Below are 21,374 nucleotides of genomic sequence, written 5' to 3'. Positions count from 1 at the left end.
CAAAGGAAGTAACACTTTCTGATTTTAATTGTGAAATATATTGCCAGATAACCTCGTTAATGGGTGCTTCAGAGTCAAATGCAGAAAAGTAGCATGTTAGAAATGACTCCAGACATACCCGCTTCCTTTAAAGACCCAATTAAGATGAACCTTATTGTCCATTTTCATTCTGTGCACCATAAGAGAAACATCTGAGTTTTTAGCACAATTTGAGGCTTTTGAGTTTAATCCTAATTAAACTAAAGAATGGAGATTTAGGAAAGGAAAAGCTAAATCACCCCAATCATTAAAAACATTTTTGGATTTTCAGAGTAATAAGTGAGTAATACCCTACATACTTCTAAGCTGTCTTTCTCAAAACTCATCAGATTGCAACCTGATAATAATATAAAGTATCTTAGTCCTATGAATGAGAAATTATTTTCTTGATCAACTACTTTAGATTACATTTACTTTAAATTACATTTTCAGTTACCTAGTATTTCAAACATAAAGAAAAATATAGGGAATAATATACCAGTGTCTTTTATACATACCCAAATTTAGGAAAACTTGAACAAGTAGAAACGCCCATGTTTTTGGTCAGGAAAATCAACATTATAAATAGGTCAATTCTCCCTGTAAATGCAATGTGATCCCAATGGTAATATCAGTAAGGTTGTTTTTTTTAATTGGGTTGATTCTAAAATTCTTATGGAAGAAATAAATGAAGTAGGGTTGCCTAGAAAATTCAACAAGAATAATGTGGGAGGACTAGCTCCACCATTTATTAAAACATTAAAACCTATAGTAAATACGGTTGTATGTATGGTTTATGAACATGAAGAGAAAGTAGCCATCAAATCAATATTTATTTTTCTTTTCAACCATACCATCAGCAGCAGCAGCATGTCCTAATCCCCTAAATCCTACCCTCCCCCAAATCCTTATTTCCCAGTGTCCTATGTGAGCAAAATAAAAACCCTAATTTGTTTAAGTCACTTTGTTGTATTTATCTTTTGATGCATAACAAACCATCCTAAATTTAGTGGCTTCAAACAACTAGCAATCACTTATTTTGCACACAGATCTGTGATTCAGGATTCAGCAAGGACAGCTCTCTTTGCTCCACATGAAGACAGCTGGACACGCTTGAAGGTAGAAGCTGATTTCATTGTTTAGCTCATCCACCTATATATCTGGCACTTGATCCTGGCTGTTGGCAGGGACCTCACCAGGTTCTGTTTGCTGGAACCTATCAGTGGCCTCTCCATGTGGCTGCTTGCTTCCTCATAGCGTGAACAATGGACTGAATTGTTGAGATGAGAAATCTACTGCAGTCTAATTTTAATTTCTTTAGGTTATCTGTCTTTCTATCAGATTGATATTAAGAATTACTTTATGCTTTGGTGTTCTACAGTTTCACTGAGATGGATTTGCCTTTATCCTACTTGGTACTTGATATGCTTCTTTAATTTAAGAACCTTTCATCAGTTCTGGAAAATTCTCAGCAATTATCTCTTCAGTGTTGTTTTCATCTCATTATCTCAATTTTCTCCTTCTGTAAATTCTTTTAGATATACGTCTTTCCCATGGAATTGCAGAGTCTTTTAACTTCTCCTTTATATTTTTGATCTCTTCGTCTCTGTATGATACATTCTGGGGTTTTTTTTTCCAAGATCTTTCTTCTAGTTGACTAATTCTTTCTTCAGCTATTTCTACTCTGGTGTATTTATCTATTCAGTTTTTATTTCATCAACTTGATTTTTCAGTTTTAGAAGTTCTATTTGGTTTTAATACTTTCATTTTTGTCTCCTTCAAATGGTTTCTCTTTCTTCATTTACCTCTTTAAAGATTTTGAGAATGCTATGTTAGAGTTTATTTAAGACTTTTCTATTATCTCAAACTCTTGGGGTACTAATTTGCATGTTTTTGGTAACCACTGATTTTCCTCATATTGAATTGATTCTTCAGATGATTTGAAATGTTTGTGTTGTTAGCTCATCTTTAGCATGTGCTATGGAATGAATGTTTGTGTCCCTGACCCCTTGCTCCAAAATTCATGTTTTGAAACATAATACTCAATGTGATGGTGTTTGGAGGTGGGAACTTTGGAGGTGATTAGGTAGAGGGCAGAGCCTTCATGAATGTGGTTAGTGCCCTTTATAAAAGAGACACCGGAAAGCTCCATTGCCCATTCTTCCATGTGAGTGAGAAGACAGCATCTGTGAAGCAGGAAGAGGGCTCTCACCAGACACTGAATCTGCCAGCACCTTGATCTTGGACTTCCTGGCCTCCAGAACTGTGAGAAATAAATGTTTGTTGTTTAAGCCACCCAGTCTGTGGTATTTTATTACAGCAACCCAAACAGACTAAGACAGTATGGGTACTGGATCATGGAGGTGTTCCTTCAGAACAATTTTTTATTTCTTCAGGACTTTACAACTTTTATTTTCACAGCTTCTGATTCTTTCACCTATAATATAATATAAATTTGGATCCCACTCCTATACATGGGACTTTGATTTCTCATAGGGGCCTTTTTCCCCTATTCAGATTGCAAGGTAGAGGACAAGCTTCATCACTGTTCCCTTAGACCAATAGGTAGAATTTTTCTAGTTTCCTTTTTGGAAAGAGGCATCCTTTCCAAGGTCCTAGATTTATGCAGGAATCTAAGTTCAGTTCCTCATTCCCAGATAGGAACAAAGCCATATGCCCTATTTCTGTGAGGGTGTTTAAACTGAAGCCATTAGACCATAAGGCTGTATGTACTTTAAAAATCTCTGAGTTCCCTTTTTATTTCTAGCACCTGGTGTTTTCCTTTCTTTCTTTTGGGCTTGGATAAGTATTAAAACTATATGTTTGTCATAATTTTAATGATTTTTTTTTGTATTTGAAGCGGAAGGATGTGCTGAGTCAGCTTACCCTGCCCTGTTGTCAGAAGTTAATGTAGTTAACAGTGTTCATATGTTTCTTGAGGTAATATCCTTAGAGAATCTGCATCGAGTCACTCTGGCTGCTCATTAAAAATGTAGGTTCTTGGGTTTCATCTATGTTTTTTGAATTAAAATCTGTGGAGATAGTGCAAAAGAATATTTTAACAAGGACTGAAAATTAAGTGTGTAACAAGGTTGCAGGATACAAGATTTATATAGAGAGAAATCAATTGTGTTTCTAGACAATGAACAATGGAAATTGAATTTTTAAAAAGCAATATTACTTATAATACAATAGCATTAAGAAATATGAACTACTTAGAGATTAATTTGACAAAAGATGTGGAAGACCTGTACACTGAAAACTATAAAACACTGCTGAGAGAAATTAAAAACCTAAATAAATGGAGAACTGTACCTTGTTAATAGGTGGGTAAATTAAATATTAAGATGTCATTTTCCCCCAAAATTCATCTATAGATTCAATGCAATTCAAATAAAAAGCCAAACAGCTTTTTCTTGGTAGAAATTGACAAGCTCATTCTAAAATTCATATGGAAATGCAAAGAATTTAGAATAACCCAAACAACTTTGGAATAGAAGAATAAAATTGGAAGACTACTATGACCTGATTTCAAGACAACTTCTAAGCTACGGTAATCAAGATAATCCAGCATAATATCCCCAACTAAAAATTCTTAACTTAATCACATCTTTTGTCATATAATATTCACCTTTTTTGCCATATGAAATAATACTTATAGGTTACAGGAATTAGGACGTGGATATCTTTGGGGGCCATTATTCAGCCTACCACAGATCCTATGTGGATGCCCAGTTGTTTTAGCTCTTTATACTGTGTGGTCCACCTTTCCGTACTGATTTTCACACCTGCTCTGTCATAAGTCAAATTTGCATATGTGTGCATTTATTCTGAGTTCTGTATTCTGTTTCCTTAGTCATTTTTCACTTTCTGCCCCAATACCACACTATCTTAATTACAGTAGATTTACAACTGACTTTAATATATGAAAGGGCAAGTCCCCTCAATTTATTTTCTTTAGTAACGTCTTGGTTGTTACTGGCCCTTTGATTTTACACTTAAATTTTATAATGAACCATCAAATTCCTCCAAATTTTACCTGCTGGCATTTTGTTTAGTAGAGCATTAAAATTATATAGATCAGTTGGAGGAAAATTGACAATTTTATAATATTGAGTCTCCCATTTCAAGAACATAACCTAGTTCTCCATTTATTTAGATCTTTCTTAATATCTTTCAGTAAAGTTTTGCAATTTCTTCCTTGAAAGTCTTAAGTATATTTTGTTAGATTTATTTCTAGGTACTTTATATTTTTGTTGCTATTGTAGAATTAATATCTTGAAAATTAATTTTTTGACTCTTGCTGTGTAGAGAAATGCAGTTGACTTTTGTATTTGATTTGGTAACCATCATTCTTTATCTTTTTAATTTAAAAAAGTATTTATAGGTTCTTTAGGATTTTTCAGGTTGGTAGTCATAAAATCTGTGAATTATGACCATTTGTTCTTCCTATTTATACATTCTCCCCCCCCCCCCTTTTTCTTGTCTTACTGCACAGGAATGGAGCTCAAGTATCATATTGAACATCTAATATATATATCTTAGATGGCAAGTTTTTGAAAGCCCATGGTTACATTTTCTGGTATTTAATGCAATATAATCTATTGCATTCACAGATTTTAGGGCTGTGAAAGGGGTTCTATAGTACATCTCCCTGCTTCTCATGTGTGAAACCAGGACACTGTAATCATAGATGAGAAGCTTCCCTATTTTAAGAACATTTTAATATTTTGCTCTTCTAATAAGGAATCTGACCTTAGAGCTTAATAGTTCTTTCAAGCTTGTCCATCTTGCTGCCTTTTGCCAAAATCCCTGCTTCAAAAATCTTGTGGAAACATAGCACTTGTAATGTAACACTAAAATTTAGACTAACTCTTACAAACGCAAGCCTGGGTATTACTTTACTCCTATTCTGTCCTGGGTTAGGGAAATGGCTAGCTACAAATAAGAAAGTCTCCCTTGAAGTAATTAATAATTCCCAAAGAAACATTGGCTCACTGCTTTTGTACAACACATCTCCTTTTTTCTTTTTTATTAAGGAAGGCAGTCAAGATAACAGATTGGGAAAGCTTTAAGCCTGACAGTTATAAATAGTCTTGCAGTTTATTCCACAATGTATTTGCAGTTCTCTTCCTTTGCCATTCTGAAAGTTGGATCTCTGTCAAAATACTTTTCTCTTGACCAAGGAGTACAAATCATTGCCTTCAAAACAGGTTTGAAGATTAAAACTCTAAAATAATGGAGTAGGGTGATAAGGTTTGGGCTCTCTGAGAATTTTACTGATGCTCTAGAGTGTTGTCAAACTAACACTGATCTTTAGAGGAACTTTAGAGGAACTTCTTTTCCAGGGATCACATGGATTGGGAGAACCCTTTGAATAAATGAGCTGTTCCAAATATTGCTAAGATTGCTCTTGTTTCTTGTAATCAAAGCAATACTTGCCTAATGACCATTGTGTTGCCAAGCACTAGAGGGGACCCAGAGACAAGTATTCTTGTCTTTAAAAGGACAGTCATGGAGAGGAAGCATTAAAGATACAGATGCTAAATAGCAATAGAAGACAGTGGAACATAAAATGTCACAAGGCATTATTATGATGATAATAAATTAATATTATTAATAACAACCAATAATATCACTTGGTTGTTCAAAGTGTATTTGCTCTAATAGTGAAAATTGCATCTAACAGAGCATCAAAATAATTTTGAATGTTCAAAATGTTACACACAGAGCAAATACATAATTTTTCCCTAAATAACTTGAAATTTCAGTGGTGCAAATTTAAGGAAAACCTATTAAATTATCAAATATTTTCGAGTGTTGATTTTTGAGGGAGAACATAGAAAGACAGAAACCATTAAAACTGTTGATGTTTTTGTGTAAATTAGTACAACCATTCTAGAAGACAATATGGCCATAGCTGTCAAACTGTCAAATGTGTATCCTTTTGTTCTGGCATTCTACTTCCTATAGTGGTGGGCTGGGTAATTTAACTCCCTTTTTCTCTCTCTCTTTTTCTCTCTCTCTCGCATACACACACACACACACACTCTCAGAGCAACTAAAAGAATAAAAGAACGAGTCAAAATATATTTTTCAAACTTGTTCGAAAGCAAAAGAGAGCTGGCAGGACAGTGAAGGATTTGGGGGCCAAGATCCAGGAGAAGAAAGAAACCAAAACAATCAGATTTGGGGGGCCTCTTTATCCTTAATGACACTGACTTTTTGGGAGATACTGCAGAGACTGAAAAATTAAGCAGAGTTAGGGAAGAAAACATAGGAGTTAATGGAATGCCCAAGGAGAAAGGGCCCTAGAAATCCCCCATGCTTGAGGGTGGGACCCAGTAAAGTGGGGACTAGAAATAAGTCCTTATAAGAACTAGAGCTCAGCTTTGGATCATTTTTCAAGCATAGATTTGATTAAGACAGTTCTCCACTGGGGTTCCAAGAGTATTTAATCCCTAATGTTCTAAGGTATGTCTTATATATGAGGAATTAACTTCTCTTCTATATGTAGGATAGTACTAGCTACACACCCTTCTTGGGAGAATTGAGAAAATAGTCACTCCAATGATTTGCTGCAGGGCTTAATTCCGTAACAGAATCTTACTGCCAATGGTTAGATTAGGTTATCTGGGATCGCTAATATCCCCTAGTCACCAGCCAGAACCTGGAAGAAGATAACATCTTAGTGTTTCAAATTAAATCTACAGTTTTTTATATACACTGATCAGCACTCAATCAGAAATAACCAAGTATATGAGGAGGTAACACAGTCTGATAGAACACCAAGATAAACAATAGGAGCAAACCCATAGAGAGCCAGGTAATAGAATTTCTAGACACAGATTTTTTTTAATGTTTTTACTAAAGATAATATTGAGCAGAGACCTGGAAACTACAAAAAAATCCAATAGGAAGTCTAGCATGGAAAAGTTATGATGACAAATTAAGAACTCAGTAGATGAATTTAATAGCCTGTTAGGTATACCTAGAGGTAGATTTTGTAAACTGGAAATTAGATAAATCAAAGAAAATAGCTACACTAAAGCATATAGGGACAAAATGCAGAAAAGAACATAAGAACTGAGTGGAATGTGGTAAAAAGCTCATATATACGTGTGTGTGTATATATACACACACACACACATATATATATATAAAGAAATGGGAAAATTGAGCATAAGCAATATTTGAAGAGATAATGACAAAAAAAAATTTCCAAATTGGGTGAAATACATTTATCCACAGATTCAAAAAGTGCAATAAACCCCAAGAAGGATAAATGCAAACCACACTTGGGAACATTATAGTAAAACTGCTGAAAAACAAAGACAAAAGGAAAATCTTAACGCAGTCAGAGGAAAAGACGTATTATCTCAAATGAGCGATAAGACTGTAAACTGAGTTCTCAACAGAAATGGTGGAAGACAAGAAATAATAGAATGGTATCTTCAAAGTGCTTAAAGAAAACATAGGAAAATTGATCATAAATGTATTAAAGGATATTAATTACATTGTAATTTGTTGTAATGAAAATTTGGAAGCCACTTAAATATCCAATAAGAAGGACTGGTTAAAAATATTTACTACATCTTTAGGTGATGATACGTAAAAATGTTCCAGATGTATTGTTAAGTGAAAAAAAGCAGGCTAAAAATAATTTATAGCATATGCTCTCATTTACATTAAATATGATTAAATGTGTAAGGATTGGCACCAAAATGCTAACAATAGTTATCTTTGGGTGGTGGAATTATGATAAAATTACTACTTTCCCTTTAATATTTTTATAATAATCATGTATTATCAGATGCAGATACATACCCCATTTTAAAAGGGAAACAAAAGCAGTCAGTACTTTAAAGGCTTGTGCTCTGTATTGACCCTGGGTGCATTGTGGCTGTGTAGTAAAGGATACTGTTTAGTGGATTCCATTTCCTCTGTATGAAAGAAGCTGCAAAGTGAGGGTCAGGTAAGACTCCTAGACTCAGATCCCTTAATGCCCCGGCTCTTCCTAAATCTAGGAAAGATCAGTGTGAACAAGGTCTCTTGGAGCCCCGTGGCGGTGCTCATCTTATGGTCATTCTTCTCTGATTTAGAGAAATTATTTTCCTTTATAAAAAAACTTAAGGATACAGTTAAGATTGGGTTAAATTAAAAAAATTTTTTTTTCTGCTAAAATGTCAGCCTAGATTGCAATATAAGCTTTCCCCTAAAGTTAAGAAACTAACCAGTATTCTTGTTTCTTAAAGATAAGCTAAATCTTCAGCATTGGTTAAATTACACTCCCTCAGGCCATTGTAGGGAGTTGTTGCAATAATCTTGACTGCTTACATTAATAAGAGGTTGTGGGTAATCTGGGGTAATAAAGCGTCACTGAGGGTAATAAAGTCTGAATTGTTTTTACAGGCCGGGAGATCCGTTTGCCCCTCCGAATCAAAGGGGAAGGAATGGGACCAAAGATTCACTTCAACTTTGAGTTGCTGGATATTGGAAAAGTTTTTGTTGGATCTGTACATTGTTATGAGGTAAGCACTAGAATTGTTCATTGAGACTCAAAAGTACTTGGCTTTTTTTGTTTTATGTGTGCGTTTTTATTGATAGAAAATTTGTGACATCACATTTTTTCCATTACTTGTACCTATTCAGACCCCGAATGATCGAACTCCTCCTCCTCCCTCCCAGCCTTGTTGAGGGAAGCAACTTTTTCCATCCTTTTCAGCCTCTCTAGCTTTATAAAAAGCATCAAAGTCATAACTTAATTGGTTTTATCATCATCATTTTGTAAGTTGCAAAGGGGGACACCATAAATACGTCTCCCCATCTGTTTAATGCTTGTTCTCTGATAACATAAATCCTACAGATCAGAGGATAGAGAACCTTTTACATTTTCCAGAATGTTCTAATGAGGATAGCTGTTTTCACACTTCAGAAGTTTCTCTAATTTAAAATTTTAATTAATTTTCTCTGATTTAAAAACCAATCGTCCTGATTTCTGGAAGAGATCTCCCTGCTTTGTCTTTCCAATTAAATACAAAATGATTTTTTACATAATGTAGCCATGAGTTCGTGAGGATCAAAGTTACTTCAGTGTCACTTCATCACTAAATTCATATCCAGGACACTTGTTTACACTATATCAAACTATAACCATTGAAAGTTTATTGTAGAAAGATTCCTAAATTGTAAGTGTTTATATTTCTATAGAGTTAACAATAAAAGCATTTATTTAATGAGTGACAAATAGGTGTCAAGTTCCATGCCTTATTATGTGTGCATGCCTACGTATGTGTGTGTGATTTCTAACTCTTACAGAACCATGAGTGGTGGGTTTTACTGTACCTGTTTTTACACATGAGAAATATGAGACACATAGTGGTTAATTCAGTCAACATCCTCACCCTTCATGTATGTTGAGCACATATGCATTAGTTCACTTGGTCCTCACAAAAACCCTTTGAAGAAGGTACAATGACTATCCCCATTTTATAGCTGAGGAAGCTGGGGCTTAGAGAAGTTTTACTAGTTAAGGTAACGCTACATACTGTAACAAACAAATACAATAGTATATCTATTTTGTTCCTAACATAAAGTCCCAGACAAGCTTGGTCATCAGCGGATGGCTCTCCTCCCGCAGAGGATCAAGAACTCACCTTCATTCTATCTCATGGCTCTCCCACCCCTAACATCTGAGTTGCAAGATTGTAGTCTCACATGTATCACACTGGCAGTAGGAGAAAGGCATGGAGGGGTGCACATGAGAGGTTTTTATAGGAGGTAGTAATGGAGGTGGCATGTATCACTTTTGTTCATATCCTATTAGGGTCTGTAACTGCAAGGGTGGCTGGGAAATGTAGTCTAGCTATAGGCACAGGAGGAAGAGGATGTGGGTTCAGTGAATGGCCAACCTGACTCTGCCACATTTGTTAAGTAACTTGGCAAAGTCACACAGCCTGTAAATGTTAGTGAGCCCCGGGGTACTAGGGCCCTACATCATGTGGGAAGAGAAAGCCCTTTGCTGGCTTTTCAATCCCTTGGGCTCTCATTATGGGCAAATCCGGTCTACAACCAATTCAGCTCAGCCTAAGCATGGGAGGTGAGTGCCCAATTGATGTTGAGAGCTTCCTGCAGTGTCATTTGTCCTCACATTCGTTAGACTTAATGATGGGCCAAATGGGATGATTTGAAAGGTAAATAGAGATGTTAATGTCAGGGAATATACATGAGATGAGATGGAATATATGTAAGAGCATAACTTAAATGAAGTAATCACTCACGTGACTAACAAAGTGAAAAGTGGCACAGCTACTATGTTGCATTGTCCTGTATTGCATTCTGAAAAAATGGTCACTTAGGGAGGGGAAAAAAAGGTATAAGAGTTCTTATTAAATTAAATTGTTCTTATTAAATTGATATTCTGCCTGTACTTTATCCAGTGCAAGTTCCCCTCACACCGTACAGACTGTGTCTTATGGATGCCACATTGGAAAAGAACCTTTAGTTCTGATGCAGAATTGTTATCGAGTCCAAGCTCACTCTGCTGGCTACACAACAAGGCAATAAATTGGGAGACAAGGTGTTGAGACAAGGAATAGTGACTTTATTCAGAAAGCCAATAGACTGAGAAGATGTCAGACTAGTGTCCGCAAAAACCATCTTATTGGGGTCTGGATGCCAGTTTCTTTTATAGAACAGAGAAGGGGAGGAGGTGAGGAAGTAAAGTAAAAAGGCCTAGTTTTGCAAAATATCTCCTGGCTTGGCCAGCATCGGGGAGGGGATGTGTTAATTTCCTCTTTTCTGCAGCCATTCACAGGTGGGCAGAGTCAGATTGTCACCCTGTGAGCTGAACAAAGGCACTTTAGGGGGGGCTTCCCTGGTGGCGCAGTGGTTGAGAATCTGCCTGCCAATGCAGGGGACACGGGTTCGAGCCCTGGTCTGGGAAGATCCCACATGCCGCGGAGCGGCTGGGCCCGTGAGCCACAACTACTGAGCCTGTGCGTCTGCAGCCTGTGCTCCGCAACAGGAGAGCCTGCGATAGTGAGAGGCCCACGCACCGCGATGAAGAGTGGTCCCCACTTGCCACAACTAGAGAAAGCCCTCGCACAGAAACGAAGACCCAACACAGCCATAAATAAATAAATAAATAAATAAATAAATAAATAAAAATTAAAAAAAAAAAAAAAGGCACTTTAGTTTAACATTCAGGCAAAGGGGCAGGGTGCCCTGAGGCAAGCCATTATGTATGATTATAATAACAAAAGCAGTGAAAAGCAAAGGTTAAATAAAAGAAACGGATCCAACATGGAGTCAGATTTTGCTCTTCCCTGTTACAAAATGGATAGGGTTTCTCTGTAATAATTTCTTACAAATTTTAACAGAAGTGTGCTTGAGACCATCACTTCCCACCCTCCCATAATTGAACAGTAAAGCAAACCACAGCCAGCTAAGTAAGGGTTAAATGTGGTGCTGCATCAGACTGGACAGTTTTGAGAGCTGTGCAGTGGCAGAGAAGGACATGGTAAGGTGCTTCTTATGGGAATATTTTGCACTCTCTGTGTATTTAATGCTGATGCCTCATTGTGTCTCTCTTTCAATTTATTACATTACCTACTTGAAACAAATTTGAGTAACCAGCTATTGCTGTTAGTCATTGCTGAGCTTAGCAGACACATAAAGACTAACCCCCAAGAGTATATGCTATTCCCCAGTATAATTAGAAGGAAAACAAATGAGAGGTGAAGTTCTACTATAAATTTTCCCCTCTCCAAGGAGTTGGACTGCAAGGGTAAGGGCATTACTAGTAATCAAAAGGTGTCAGAATTGTATTGTCAAACAATTTGCTGGATTCCGTATACATAAGTAGTTGCTGCTTTGTCAGGGGGAGAAGAATGAAATGCATATTCTCAAAAATAGAGGAACTGGCACCTTATAGAAAATCTGGGTAAGACAGGAAAAAAGGCAATCCATGCACCAGCTCAGAGAGAAGAACAAGTGTCCTTCAAGTTACCATTAACACCTTTGAGTTGCCTTCAAGTTATCACTAGTACATATCAGTTGCTTCTTAAGCACAGGTAAATCTTAAACCCATTCTACTTAGCACTGGGGACATAAATAGCAATCACTGTCTTTCATGAGCACTCTTTGCCATGCACTATTCTAAAAGCTATGCAATTTAATAAATGTCATTTTCACAGCAATCTGAGAAGTTAGTAATACTTACATTTTTTAAAAACATCTTTATTGGAGTATAATTGCTTTACAATGGTGTGTTAGTTTCTGCTTCATAACAAAGTGAATCAGCTGTACATATATCCCCATAGCTCCTCCCTCTTGCGTCTCCCTCCCACTCTCCCTATCCCACCCCTCTAGATGGTCACAAAGCACCGAACTGATCTGCCTGTGCTATGCGACTGTTCCCACTAGCTATCTATTTTACATTTGATAGTGTATATATGTCCATGCCACTCTCTCACTTCATCCCAGCTTACCCTTCCCCCTCCCCGTGTCCTCAAGTCCATTCTCTACGTCTGCATCTTTATTCCTGTCCTGCCCCTAGGTTCTTCAGAACATTTTTTTTTTTTTAGATTCCATATATATGTGTTAGCATATGGTATTTGTTTTTCTCTTTCTGACTTACTTCACTCTATATGACAGACTATAGGTCCATCCACCTCACTACAAATAACTCAATTTCGTTTCTTTTTATGGCTTAGTAATAGTCCATTGTATATATGTGCCACATCTTTTTTATCCATTTATCTGTCGATGGACACTTAGGTTGCTTCCATGTCCTGGCTATTGTAAATAGAGCTGCAGTGAACATTGTGGTACATGACTCTTTTTGAATTATGGTTTTCTCAGGGTATATGCCCAGTAGTGGGATTGCTGGGTCGTATGGTACTTCTATTTTTAGTTTTTTAAGGAACCTCCATACTGTTCTCCATAGTGGCTGTATCAATTTATATTCCCACCAACAGTGAAAGAGGGTTCCCTTACTCCACATCCTCTCCAGCCTTTATTGTTTGTAGCTTTTTGATGATGGCCCTTCTGACTAGTGTGAGCTGATACCTCATTGTAGTTTTGATTTGCATTTCTCTGATGATTAGTGATGTTGAGCATCCTTTCATGTGTTTGTTGACAATCTGTATATCTTATTTGGAGAAATGTCTACTTAGGTCTTCTGCCCATTTTTGGATTGGGTTGTTTGTTTTTTTGATATTGAGCTTCATGAGCTGCTTGTAAATTTTGAAGATTAATACTTTGTCAGTTACTTCATTTGCAAATATTTTCTCCCATTCTGAGGGTTGTCTTTTCATCTTGTTTATGGTTTCCTTTGTTGTGCAAAAGCTTTTAAGTTTCATTAGGTCCCATTTGTTTATTTTTGTTTTTATTTCCATTTCTCTAGGAGGTGGGTCAAAAAGGATCTTGCTGTGATTTATGTCATAGAGTGTTCTGCTGATGTTTTCCTCTAAGAATTTTATAGTGTCTGGCCTTACATTTAGGTCTTTCATCCATTTTGAGTTTATTTTTGTGTATGGTGTTAGGGAGTGTTCTAATTTCATTCTTTTCCATGTAGCTGTCCAGTTTTCCCAGCACCACTTATTGAAGAGGCTGGCTTTTCTCCATTGTTATCTTCTTGCCTCCTTTATCAAAGATAAGGTGACCATATGTGTGTGGGTTTATCTCTGGGCTACCTATCCTGTTCCATTGATCTATATTTCTGTTTTTGTGCCTGTACCATACTGTCTTGATTACTGTAGCTTTGTAATATAGTCTGAAGTCATGGAACCTGATTCCTCCAGCTCCGTTTTTCTTTCTCAAGATTGCTTTGGCTATTTGGGGTCTTTTGTGTTTCCATACAAATTGTGAAATTTTTTGTTGTAGTTCTGTGAAAAATGCCATTGGTAGTTTGACAGGGATTGCATTGAATCTGTAGATGGCTTTGGGTAGTAGAGTCATTTTCACAATGTTGATTCTTCCAATCCAAGAACATGGTGTATCTCTCCATCTGTTTATATCATCTTTAATTTCTTTCATCAGTGTCTTATAGTTTTCTGCATACAGGTCTTTTGTCTCCTTAGGTAGGTTTATTCCTAGGTATTTTATTCTTTTTGTTGCAGTGGTAAATGGGAGTGTTTTCCTAGTTTCTCTTTCAGATTTTTCATCACTGGTGTATAGGAATGCAAGAGATTTCTGTGCATTAGTTTTGTATCCTGCTACTTTACCAATTTCATTGATTAGCTCTAGCAGTTTTCTAGTAGTGTCTTTAGGATTCTCTATAGTATCATGTCATCTGCAAACAGTAACAGCTTTACTTCTTCCTTTCCAATTTGGATTCCTTTTATTTCTTTTTCTTCTCTGATTGCTGTGGCTAAAACTTCCAAAACTATGTTGAATAATAGTGATGAGAGTGGGCAACCTTGTCTTGTTCCTGATCTTAGTGGAAATGGTTTCAGTTTTTCACCACTGAGAACAATGTTGGCTGTGGGTTTGTCATATATGGCCTTTATTATGTTGAGGTACATTCCCTCTGTGCCTACTTTCTGGAGGGTTTTTATCATAAATGGGTGTTGAATTTTGTCGAAAGCTTTTTCTGCATCTATTGAGATAATCATACGGTTTTTATCCTTCAGTTTGTTAATATGGTGTATCACATTGATTGATTTGCGTATATTGAAGAATCCTTGCATCCTGGGATAAACCCCACTTGATCATGGTGTATGATCCTTTCAATGTGCTGCTGGATTCCGTTTGCTAGTATTTTGTTGAGGATTCTTGCATCTGTGTTCATCAGTGATATTGGCCTGTAGTTTTCTTTCTTTGTGACATCTTTATCTGGTTTTGTTATCAGGGTGATGGTGGCCTCATAGAATGAGTTTGGGAGTGTTCCTCCCCCTGCTATATTTTGGAAGAAGTTGAGACGGATAGGTGTTAACTCTTCTATAAATGTTTGCTAGAATTCGCCTGTGAAGCCATCTGGTCCTGGGCTTTTGTTTGTTAGAAGATTTTTAATCACAGTTTCAATTTCAGTGCTTGTGTTTGGTCTGTTTATATTTTCTATATCTTCCTGGTTCAGTCTCGGAAGGTTGTGCTTATCTAAGAATTTGTCCATTTCTTCCAGGTTGTCCATTTTATTGGCATATACTTGCTTGTAGTAACCTCTCATGATCCTTTGTATTTCTGCAGTGTCAGTTGTTGCTTCTCCTTTTTCATTTCTAATTCTGTTGATCTGAGTCTTCTCCCTTTTTTTCTTGATGAGTCTGGCTAATGGTTTATCAATTTTGTTTATCTTCTCAAAGAACCAGCTTTTAGTTTTATTGATCTTTGCTATTATTTCCTTCATTTCTTTTTCATTTATTTCTGATCTGATCTTTATGATTTCTTTCCTTCTGCTAACTTTGGGGGTTTTTTGTTCTTCTTTCTCTAATTGCTTTAGGTGTAAGGTTAGGTTGTTTATTTGAGATGTTGCTTGTTTCTTGAGGTAGGATTGTATTGCTATAAACTTCCCTCTTAGAACTGCTTTTGCTGCATCCCATAGGTCTTGGGTGGTCATGTTTTCATTGTCATTTCTTCCTAGGTGTTTTTTGATTTCCTCTTTGATTTCTTTAGTGATCTCTTGGTTATTTAGTAGTGTATTGTTTAGCCTCCATGTGTTTGTATTTTTTTACAGATTTTTTCCTGTAATTGGTATCTAGTCTCATAGCATTGTGTTTGGAAATGATACTTGATATGATTTCAGTTTTCTTAAATTTACCAAGCCTTGATTTGTGACCCAAGATATGATCTATCCTGGAGAATGTTCCATGAGCACTTGAGAAAAATGTGTATTCTGTTGTTTTAGGATGGAATGTCCTATAAATATCAATTAAGTCCATCTTGTTTAATGTATCATTTAAAGCTTGTGTTTCCTTATTTATTTTCAATTTCGATGATCTGTCCATTGTTGACAGTGGGGTGTTAAAGTCCCCTACTCTGATTGTGTTACTGTCGATTTCCCCTTTTATGGTTGTTAGCATTTGTCTTATGTATTGAGGTGCTCCTATGTTGGGTGCATAAATATTTACAATTGTTATATCTTCTTGGATTGATCCCTTGAACATTCTGTAGTGTCCTTCTTTGTCTCTTGTAATAGCCTTTAGTTTAAAGTCTCTTTTGTCTGATCTGAGAATTGCTACTCCAGCTTCCTTTTGATTTCCATTTGCATGGAATATCTTTTTCCATCCCCTCACTTTCAGTCTGTATGTGTTCCCAGGTCTGAAGTGGGTCTCTTGTAGACAGCATATATACGGGTCTTGTTTTTGTATCCATTCAGCCAGTCTGTGTCTTTAGGTTGGAGCATTTAATCCTTTTACATTTAAGGTAGTTATCAATATGTATATTCCTATTACCATTTTCTTAATTGTTTTGGGTTTGTTATTGTAGGTGTTTTCCTTCTCTTGTGTGTTCCCTTAGCATTTGTTGTAAAGCTGGTTTGGTGGTGCTGAATTCTCTTAGCTTTTGCTTGTCTGTAAAAGTTTTAATTTCTCCGTCAAATCTGCATGAGATCCTTGCTGGGTAGAGTAATCTTGGTTGTAGGTTTTTCCCTTTCATCACTTTAAATATGTCCTGCCACTCCCTTCTGGCTTGCAGAGTTTCCACTGAAAGATCAGCTGTTAACCTTATGGGGATTCCCTTGTATGTTATTTGTTGTTTTTCCCTTGCTGCTTTTAATATTTTTTCTTTGTATTTAATTTTTGATAGTTTGATTAATATGTGTCTTGGTGTGTTTCTCCTTGGATTTTTCCTGTATGGGACTCTGTGTTCTTCCTGGACTTGATTGACTATTTCCTTTCTCATATTAGGGAAGTTTTCAACTATAATCTCTTTAAATATTTTCTCAGTCCCTTTCTTTTTCTCTTCTTCTTCTGGGACCCCTATAATTCGAATGTTGGTGCGTTTAATGTTGTCCCAGAGGTCTCTGAGACTGTCCTCAATTCTTTTCATTCTTTTTTCCTTATTATGCTCTATGGTAGTTATTTCCACTATTTTATCTTCCAGGTCACTTATCCGTTCTTCTGCCTCAGTTATTCTGGTATTGATTCCTTCTAGAGAATTTTTAATTTCATTTATTGTGTTGTTCATCCTTGTTTGTTTGCTCTTTAGTTCTTCTAGGTCCTTGTTAAACGTTCCTTGTATTTTCTCCATTCTATTTCCAAGATTTTGGATCATCTTTACTATCATTACTCTGAATTCTTTTTCAGGTAGACTGTCTATTTCCTCTTCATTTGTTTGGTCTGGTGGGTTTTTACCTTGCTCCTTCATCTGCAGTGTGTTTCTCTGTCTTCTCATTTTGCTTAACTTACTGTGTTTGGGGTCTTCTTTTTGCAGGCTGCAGGTTCGTAGTTCTTGTTGTTTTTGGTGTCTGCCCCCAGTGGCTAAGGTTGGTTCAGTGGGTTGTGTAGGCTTCCTGGTGGAGGGGACTGGTGCCTGCGTTCTGGTGGATGAGACTGGATTTTGTCTTTCTGGTGGGCAGGACCGCGTCCGGTGGTGTGTTTTGGGGTGTCTGTGACCTTATTATGATTTTATGCAGCCTCTCTGCTAATGGGTGGGGTTGTGTTCCTGCCTTGCTAGTTGTTTGGCATAGGTTGTCCAGCACTGTAGCTTGCTGGTCGTTGAGTTGAGCTGGGTCTTAGCATTGAGATGGAGATCTCTGGAAGAGCTTTCACTGTTTGATATTACGTGGAGCCGGGAGGTCTCTGGTGGACCAGTGTCCTGAACTCGGCTCTCCCATCTTAGAGGCACAGGCCTGACACCCAGCTGGAGCACCAAGACCCTGTCAGCTATACGGTGAACAAGATGCACTGTGGTGCTTGGCCCCAGGTGGCAACTACGGCTGCTGCCCGGGTTCCCTGGTTTATCAGTAATACTTACACATTACAGATGGGGAAATGGACACAGAGAAGCCAAGCAGGTTCTGCAAGGTCACAGAGCTAGTCATGTCAGTGGAAAAGCTGGGATTTGAACCCAGGCATTTGGCTTCTGAGACCCTGGTCATAATCACTTTTCTGCATGGTCTTTTTAAAAGGAATAAAGGATGAAGCATAACTCCTATGACCAGGGAACACAGGATGAGGGAGATGGGAAATAAATGTAAAAAGATGAACAACATATCAAGTAACACTTAGTTATGTACCTCTTTTGGTACATCATCCGTCTTCTCTTGGCAGGAGTGGTTGTCTTCCTTTGCAAGAGCCCCTGACTGTATCCTACTTATGCTCTTGATTCCTTCTTCTCTGCTCCTGAGGAGGCAACCTGATCTAGTGGACCCCCTACATCCACCCAGACCCTATTACCTTGGTTACCTAGTCCCCTTTTCTTATTACAAAAACAAACATCTAGGCTGGGCCTTAAGTGTGCATTATCTCATTTAATAGTATAAATAGACTAAGTCTCACCTACCATACCTTCCTGCAGCTTTGCCACCCCCATTTTCTCTTTTTTACCACTAATCTTCTCAAAACAGGAATCAAGAATAGTCAACCACTATTTCCTCTGCACCTACTCACTCCCTAAACATTTGTACTCTGGATTCTACAGTCACACTCTATTGAAATTACTTTCTTCTTCAAGGGCAGGGATGGCCTCTAATTAAAAATAAAAAATCTATAGAATTTTCTCAAAGCTTATTCTCCTTAACCTCTATCCCCGTTCAACCCCTTTTGGAAGTTGTCTCTTGGCTTTCTCGGTTCCTGACATGCCCCCCATACTTTTCTGAATCTTTCTTCATCACCTCCTCTTTTTTCCCTCCAGTGCCTTGATGTAGGTTGAAGGCACTTTCTAAGTAGAGAGAATGACTGTTCACCCATTCAGGTGTAAGCGTTGGCAAGGAATAGAGATTGTGTTCTAGAAGCCGAGGAATAGGACTGTGTGGCTATAGTACAAGTTCATGGATGGACTTGTGGAAAGTGACAGTGGGAGTGGTAGATGGACCCAGCTGTGGAGGCCTCTGAATGCCACGCGTGAGCTTTGTACACACACCTCATGTGCAATCAAATATGGGCAATGACTTGGTTCCAGAACATTAGTATATAGGAATAAAACTTTTCTGTATGGGACTTCCCTGGCGGTCCAGTGGTTAAGACTCCATGCTTCCACTGTTGGGGGGACACGGGTTCCATCCCTGGTCGGGGAATTAAGATGCCTCACACAGCACTGCACAGCCAAAAAAAACCAAAACCAGACAAACGAACAAAAAACTTTTCTGTAGTAAAACAATGGCTCACATAAGCATCCCAAAACAGTTATCCATCCATTACAGTTTGAGATGAAAATATCACAATAGGATGAAATCTAATGGTACAACAAAGAGAATCCTTGCAATCTGGAATCCACAATAATAGCTCATTCTACATTCTTCAAGCTACATTATAAACATAGGCTTAGATAGTTCTTGATCCTCTATTCTAACTTGCTTTTTATTTTTCAGCATGCCACTTAATCCCAGCCTTCTCATGTGTATAAGAGAAAGACCTACCTTCCCTTGGTTACTTCAGAGATAGAATCAAAAAAAAAAAAGGTCTTTTAAGGTTCTTCTTCAATAGATGTGATTATGATCAATCTTTATAGCATGAGTATAATGCATATGACTAACTCTATTTTAAAGAGGAGATAAAAACACTTTCTGTTTCTGATAAAAATTACTTTCTGGCTTGGGATTCCTGTCTTCAAACATTCAAGACAGAAGACTGCTTATTTTTCCCCTGGAGTTTTTCTGTGGTTCTACTTCCTGCAGCTGTCTCTGTGTTGGTGCTTATATGAAAATAAATCAGAGGCCCATTGCCTACCTTTTCATTCTTGTCTTTTTGATATAGGCAGTACTATCCAACAAAGGCAGCATTGATGCCCTCTTCAACGTGATCCCTCCAACTTCGGCTGTGGGGACCTGCTTTGTTTTCAGTCCCAAGGAAGGTATCATCGAACCAAGTGGGGTCCAGGCTGTCCAGATCTCCTTCAGTTCTTCCATCCTGGGACACTTTGAAGAAGAGTTCCTGGTCAATGTCAATGGATCACCAGAGCCTGTGAAATTGACCATTATGTAAGTTACTTCTACAGGTAATGTGGAAACTGAAGTTTTTACCTAATGCTTTCTTAAACTTCAAAACTAGAGCACTTTACAAATTAATGGAGAATTACTAGGTTGCCAAAATATTTATTTATTTTTTGTCAACAATATTGATACCTGTCTGAAAGTAGCAACAATTTGATTCCCTACTGTTTACTTTTCACTGTTACAGAAGTAAAATGTAAAAATAAAATCCTTTCATAAACTTACTTTAAAAAACCAAAACTAGATCATGTCTTGAATGTCCATAACTGTCTTTGTTGATATGACCACATCAACATACTGGGGTGTTTTAAATTTCCACCAGTGTTTCTCTAGTGAACGTGTTTTACTTATTACTGTAGTATGGATGCAGATGGTATTTTGGAATCTAGTTTTTCTGTAAGCTGTAACCTTATAAAATAAGAACTTAAACACTATATTAGTTTCTACTTACTCTCTGTTTTAGTATGTTTAGGGAAAGTAGGTTATTAACACCTGGATAAAATCATCTCCTATAATTAAGCTCTAACTGTTATCACAGTTTCTCTAAACCTGCATCTCTTGTTTTTATTTTAAGGAAATTCTTTAAGTGCTCTTAACCTTTAATGTCTCCAGGAATTATAAAAGTCTACTTATAGTGTCAGTCAGTCAAGGCTAGACACTTGCAGCTTTTGTGCTAGATGTCTTTTGATGGCTTCTCTAGCTGCTTTGTTTGTCCTCAGGTTTTAAAAAGAAGTTCTCTGTGACCAACCCATTGGGCAGATCTATAGCTTTAGTTCCTGGTGCTTAAAAAGATCATATCTTCAGAATAGATTGCAGATTCTATTTAGATTCCCACAGCAACAGGTTGTTAATTACCATGGTAGTCTCTCTTATTATGGGTCAGTAGCCTAGCAGGACCTCACTCCATCTACAGCTGAGGTCTCCCTTGTGGCCTGGAGATAACATAGAAAAGAGACAGACATATTTCCTAGGCCTGAAGGGTCCTGGGAAAACTTATTGATCTTGTGATACCTACTAGAAATTTAGAATCTTAAGATTGACTCCAAGGCGATTACCATTTCTTCTCAATTCTTCCACCTAAGTATCTCTGTTCTAGGGTGAATTACATCCTCCCAAATTTCATATGTTGAAGTCCTAACAGTGCTTCAGAATGTGACTGCATTTGGAGATAAGACTTTTAAAGAAGTAATTAAGGTAAAATGAGGTCATATGGGTGGGCCCTAATCTAATAAGAATGGTGTCCTTGTAAGAAGAGGACATTAGGACA

The 21,374-nt window shown here is 37.2% G+C and overlaps 1 protein-coding gene across 1 annotated transcript in view; it reads left to right on the top strand.

The window, feature by feature from the left end:
- HYDIN (HYDIN axonemal central pair apparatus protein) overlaps nt 1-21,374 on the top strand; it is a 461,030-nt gene that overhangs the window by 185,393 nt on the left and 254,263 nt on the right. The window contains exons 12-13 of the mRNA XM_057534458.1: nt 8,431-8,549; nt 19,872-20,095. Coding sequence (XP_057390441.1) covers nt 8,431-8,549; nt 19,872-20,095 — 343 coding nt within the window. The remainder of the gene's footprint in view (nt 1-8,430; nt 8,550-19,871; nt 20,096-21,374) is intronic.

This window comes from Balaenoptera acutorostrata, chromosome 19, assembly GCF_949987535.1.
Source record: "Balaenoptera acutorostrata chromosome 19, mBalAcu1.1, whole genome shotgun sequence".
NCBI lineage: Eukaryota > Metazoa > Chordata > Mammalia > Artiodactyla > Balaenopteridae > Balaenoptera > Balaenoptera acutorostrata.
The sequence above is the reverse complement of the archived record's forward strand: the minus strand, read 5'-3'. Positions and strand labels throughout refer to the sequence as shown.